At 39.4% G+C, this 6,000-nt stretch overlaps 1 protein-coding gene across 2 annotated transcripts; it reads left to right on the top strand.

Annotated features, from left to right (window-relative positions):
- The first annotated feature begins 91 nt into the window (after positions 1-91).
- LOC140037764 (E3 ubiquitin protein ligase DRIP2-like) lies at positions 92-5,973 on the top strand. 2 transcript variants are annotated; one of them, XM_072082833.1, is made up of 8 exons: positions 92-232; positions 425-817; positions 1,689-1,788; positions 2,728-3,055; positions 3,184-3,632; positions 3,732-3,782; positions 5,023-5,095; positions 5,384-5,973. In XM_072082833.1, exons 2-8 carry the CDS (start codon positions 703-705, stop codon positions 5,552-5,554), a joined length of 1,287 nt encoding a protein of 428 aa, XP_071938934.1. In that variant the 5' UTR covers positions 92-232; positions 425-702; the 3' UTR covers positions 5,555-5,973. The 2 variants fall into 2 exon arrangements, with proteins under 2 accessions (XP_071938934.1, XP_071938939.1); XM_072082838.1 differs by having other exon boundaries at positions 3,340-3,632; positions 5,384-5,673.
- Positions 5,974-6,000: the final 27 nt, after the last annotated feature.

Here is a 6,000-nt window from a genome sequence, read left to right as displayed (position 1 = left end):
TCGCGCTCTCTCTCTAACTATCTCTCTCTCTTCTTCGATTTCGACTCCCAAACCCAGAGTTTATGTTAAAGAGAGGACCCAGATAGATCATACGACGAGGAGTATTATGCCATCCCCTTAACGCCAATCCAAACCCATCCCCGATTTACCAAATCTCACCTCCCCCATCTTCTTACTCTCAATCCCTCTCTTCTTTCGTAAATTTGTCCGCCGTTTTCCCCCAGATTCACAGGTCGGTTTCCTATCTTCTATTAGTATCTTTCTTCTTTATTTCTCTCTGACTATTAATATATATATGTACATATATACATATTCCATTCTCACACAAAACACGCACGCGCATGTTGTATAAATTTGTGAGCATGGATGTTGTTGTGGCGTGGGTGCTAATTATTTGGGGATTATAATTATGGGTTGAATGCAGATAGATGGAGGAGGAATGAACGTAAATTTGGAAGAGTGATGCGATGCGGTGGCTCAAGTAGGCCTGGGGAGATAAATTGCATGCACCGATTCTGGTGAGCAGTAAATTTGGAGTAGTAGCAGTATACGGCGACCCGACTGACGACCGACGAGCGACGGGACCAGCTCGCTCCCAAGTCTAGATATCTATGTAGTAAAATTTGAGAGAGGGAGATAGAATAGAAAGATAAAACAAAGGGGATAAAAAGGGAGAGAGAAAAAGAGGGAGGAAGAGAAGGGATGTCGAATCAGGTGGTGAAAGTAAAGAGGGAGACGATTGCGGCATGCATGACATGCCCTCTTTGCAATAAGCTCTTCCGCGATGCCACGACCATTTCCGAATGCCTTCATACGTGTAAGCTGCTGCTTTCCCTTTCCCGTTCCCGTTCCCTCCCCAGCCATTACTACTCACTACACATTGCTATCTGACTCCCTCTCTCCCTCTCTCTCACACACGCACACCCACACACACACGCACGCATACATATTAGCAGTACTTATTATTCTTCTACTCCTCGTCTATGTTTTCTCCGCTCGGTTTTTAAGCGTTGGAGTTCTTTCTTTTTAAATTGGAGTCGCTTAAGTTGGGCTATATCTGATCTATCTGGGTTTGGATTGAAATCTGATTTTAACGACCTGGGTCATGCTAATTTCTCATCTTTACGTGGTAGATTGTTTGCTGTCTCTCCTTTTCGCCCATCCAGTGTCCAAACAAATATCGACTCCATTCGTTTGATTTGATTTTCCTTATTGAACGGTGATGCGCTTCCCTCTTTTGCCTGCAATTCCCTAAAATCTGTCTGTATCAACGTTGTTGGCAGTAACCTATATGATTGAACAATCGATGATCCCTGTAGCAACAGGAAATAAATGTTTTAGGTGCCGTTTTCGCAGTTGGATCGACTAAGCCGGAGCTAGTTTGCTGAAATTGTCTCTATCTCTCAACCCAAATTTCGGCTAGTTTTCCTGATTCTGTTTCAATTACAAACTAATTGAACCTGGCCTTTGTTTGGACTTGGTAATTCTAATAATTCTCCAGTCCTTCAATCGAATGTCATCATTGTTCCTTTCAGATCTTAGCATGCTGTCGAGTCTGATGTTTGCTGGGGCATATGTACTAGATTTTGCCTTTCACCTTTAGGTGGACTTTAGTTTCAAAAATTTCATTGGCAATTTTATGGATTTCAAATGCTTTCTTAATTCTCTTTCTTGCAAATTCTGTTCAGTTTGCAGGAAGTGTATTTATAAGAAGCTATCTGATGAGGAATTAGAATGCTGCCCAATTTGCAATATCGACTTAGGCTGTGGCCCATTGGAGAAGCTGAGGTGAGATACAAAATTGAATATCCTGCTCTCTCTCTCTCTGGTGTGCAGATATTACACGTATACACATTTTTGTCACAGATGCCTACGTGCTTGTGCGCATGTGTATGTTAAGCATATTTATGAGCTCTTTAGTGTCTTAGCATACAAGCTCCATGCCTCCAAATTGTTGTTTGCTGATGTGGGTCTTCAATAGGAAAAAAAAAAAAAAAAGATAATGGAAAGAAAATGTATGCAAGAAGCCATGTAATGAAATTATTCCAGAGTTCTATTATAAAACAAGTGTATGTATCTTAGTTTGATGAAATTACTTTTGCTTCCATGATACTTCAGTGACAGTTGGACTTCCCTATGGATATTTTATATGTTATAGTCTTTTTACGGACTTCCCTATCAGATGTGAATAACAAAATTGAGGATGATAGGTATGGTTAAGCTCCTGGATGGGAAGGTGATATTTGATATTCCATTTCTCTCTCTGTCTGTGCACACACACACACAGAGGCGTGTGGACAGAGATGAGGTCATTTTATATGGGGTGTTGCTGATATGCACTTTGACTTTGATTTGACTAAATCATCATGTGCGTATATAGCTTTCGTAAGGGATGTGTCTGGCTTGGACATAAATTTGCATACTTTCATGCAACCCATCTGCCTGTGCTTACACTTAATCCACATGTAGTCAGTTTTACTACAATATTATTGCCTTGGTACTTTGAAATGTAAAGGACGAGAAAGATGTAAAAGAAAAGGTGTTTCTCACCACAAGTACTCATCAACCATGTGTTTGTCTCACGATTATGTGTTAGAGCTTGGTTTGTCTATCAGCCAGAAAGCAGTCATAAAGTTGGCTATCAGAAGAGCGACATTTTAAATTGACAAATTTGGGAAAACAGATATTTTTGTAAATAATATTGGATGTTGTTTGTCTCCTTTGCAGGCCCGATCACAATTTACAAGATGTGAGGGCAAAGATCTTCCCTTACAAGAGGAGGAAGGTGAAGGCACCAGAAATCCCACCTTCAGTCACTTTGCCAGTGAGAAGAAAGGAGAGATCACTCTCATCATTGGTGGTGAGCACTCCTAGGGTATCAGCACAAAGTGGTATGACTGGAAGAAGATCAAAATCTATTGCAAGAAAATCATTAAGAGGTTCCAGTTTTTCAATAGAGAAACCTGTCAAGAAGGAGGAAGATTCTGGTGAAGATCGTCCTGAGAGCTCCAGTTCACCTGAGACACTGAATAAATTTACGCAGAATATTAGGCAGGTAATGACAGATTTTTTGAAGCTTGATACTGTTTGCAAAAGTCAAATGCTTTGTTTACTCTATATTTTGTTAAGGCATACATTACTCATGTCCAACAAAGTTCTATTCTTATTGGAGTCACTCTGCAGAATTCTTCCAATGGCGACCCATCTAGCCATTCACTTTCTGATAAAGAAACAAAGAATGGTGCTGAAACATGGGAAGGGAAAGTTGATCTATGGAAACCTTTAAATTGTCTTGTGGAAGTTGCAAACAGGAGTAAGTCTTCAAAGTTCACTTCGCAGGGATCTGCTGCCAAATCAGAACCTCCCCATTCTGGTGAGAATGAAGGACATGCCCGCAAATCTAAAGGCAAAGAGCTTGGACAAAAATCAAAACTCCAAGATGAAAAAAACACTAATGAGTCTCCAGCATTGAATTCAGAAAGACCTAAAAAGTTGCGAAGAATTCGCCAAAAGAAGGCTCCTGCCTTTGCTGATTTCAATGTTACACCTCAAGCTGTGCTGGATGGTGTCAGTGCTAGATGTGAGAAGCGAATTAATCCAATATGGTTTTCACTTGTGGCAACCAAAGATCAGTGAGAATCTATAGAACACTTAGAACTTTAGCTTTTGGATATTGCATATGATTAACTGGTTCATAAGCCATCCTTACTCTATAAAAAAAACTTTTTCAGGGATGGAGATGCTTCTTTGCCCCAGATTTCTGCAAGTTACTTAAGAATAAAGTAAGTCGTAACTTCATGTCATTCTGTTGGTTAATGTGATTATCGTTACTTAAAATCTGTTGCTTCTGAGTGTAATTTGTTATACCTTCAGAGATCAATTTTTCTAGTCACAAAGGCTGTCTATCTGCTTGATGTAAGGTTAAGACTACATGTTTTATAGATCATCTGAGGGTCGCCTTGCAGTGGCTACAGATTCCCTTCCTATTTCTTGTTCTTCCAATGCAAAGCATGTAGGAGAATTTGACTGTTAGATAATTACTCCCAACATTGACTGCATTTTGATGGACACTACTATGTAATTCTGCAATGTGGTTGAAAATCAAAAATCCATATGCAGCTGGAGGAACTAGTTGAAATAAAAATGCACTTTCAGTTTATGTCTTGCTGAACACGTGTGTATGTACTCGGTATCTGCTTTGGACGAGGTTATTTTGACTTGGAGTTTAGCTGAAGCTTTCTGGAAATGAAATCTGAACTGGTTCTGAAATCAAGAAATCCTGGTAAAGGTTTGTGTTCTCTTTAAAGGTCATGTGGTGGCAATTAGACTTTCAAGTGGTCCATCTGGTCCTTATCTCTGTCAGATGGCATGGTTATTTCATACCAGATGTGCATGGAGAACCCACTAAGCAAAACAAACTATTCAAACATTAAGAGAGAGAGAGAGAGAGAGAGAGGGAGAGAGAGAGAGAGAGAGAGAACAAGTATCTAGGAAATGGCCAAAATGAAGGAGGAAGTTTATGTGGTCAGGGTTTTGCTGCTACAGAATATGCGAATATCTTAAATATCCTGTAAATACTAAGCCTTCAGTTTCTGGTCTGCTTGTGTAACCCAAGTAATTTGCTATTGTGCAACACATTGTGTATATCAGTTTGGTGCTTGCCTCGTATGATGAGCTGGAAGTTGATGTCAAAAGTTTGTCCATGATGGGTTGTCATGGTGCCAGGACCATCTTTATTGTCTCCTGAAAATCAAACTCGCAACTTTCTTGTGAATTGTTTAGATTAGAAATCATCAATGTTAAAGGATCTCTGTGTCCTCATTTGATCAAGCGAAACTCAATCAGGTCCATGGCTGTATCTTGGGATGTTACTTGGACATGCCAAACCATTGTGATGAACAGCCAAGTTAAAAGGCATTTACACTTCATTTATGAAGTTTTGAGCTCTTATAAATTTCTTTCCAGCAAATATCCTGTATCCTTTTCATATATTCTCTTCTTACGTGCTTTACTTCTTTGCAGGGATGGGAATATAACAGTTTCTTTCATTCAAAAGTACTTAATGAGGAAATTAGATCTTCCAACTGAAGATGAGGTGCGGAAATCATTCTTGGTCAATTAAGAATCTGTGACGACTGTTATTTATTTAGGGGATTACATGATGTCTCATGCACGGAAAATTAGAGCAAGATCTTGTAATTTTGTTGTCATGTTTTTTATTCAAGGAATCCCTCACTTTCAGGAATTCATCTAAAGTGACATCAGAATTTTTTCCTTTCTTTATTTGTGACTTGTGAGATTTATTTCAGACTCCAGACATTGGATTCAAGTTTTATACTATCAATTCTTGTTTATGCTGATCTTTGAGTTGTCTATTTTGTAGGTTGAGATTAGGTGTATGGGTCAGTCATTGGTCCCAACACTGGCATTGAATGAACTAGTAGACTTCTGGCTCCAAAACACAACATCAGAGAGAGTACCAGCGATAATTGGGTCATCAGCTAAAGATTTTGTGATGGTATTGGCCTATGGTCGTAAGATACCCACCGCCTAATCCTATTCTCGCATTTTCATAATATATATATATATTATTAGATATTAAAGGTAGAAGTCAGATTTCCTTGCGGATGAGCAGAAGTTGTTGCAGAGGCATGTTGCAGATATATTACCAAGAACCCCAGCACTCTATGAGAAGCAGCTCATAAGCAGATAAATCAACATTCCTTCCTCAAATGGGCTGAAATTATCTTCGGCCGTGCGTCCCTGTGGCATGTCATGATCAATAGGATAACAGGTTGGGCTGGAGCTGCAGTTGAGATGTCTGGCTGTTAAACGGTTTGTTAATAGTTTGTCATGTTTGAATTTTGACAGTGCTCCGAATGTTTTTTGTTTGTCCTTGTTACCCAATTTCTTTGGTCGCTCCTTTGTATGTGTACCTTTAAATACAATGCAATTGTTTCAGTTTCAGAGACATACATTCTTGTGCAAAACTTAGTAGTG

This window comes from Coffea arabica, chromosome 1c (assembly GCF_036785885.1).
Source record: "Coffea arabica cultivar ET-39 chromosome 1c, Coffea Arabica ET-39 HiFi, whole genome shotgun sequence".
Taxonomy (NCBI): domain Eukaryota; kingdom Viridiplantae; phylum Streptophyta; class Magnoliopsida; order Gentianales; family Rubiaceae; genus Coffea; species Coffea arabica.
The sequence above is the reverse complement of the archived record's forward strand: the minus strand, read 5'-3'. Positions and strand labels throughout refer to the sequence as shown.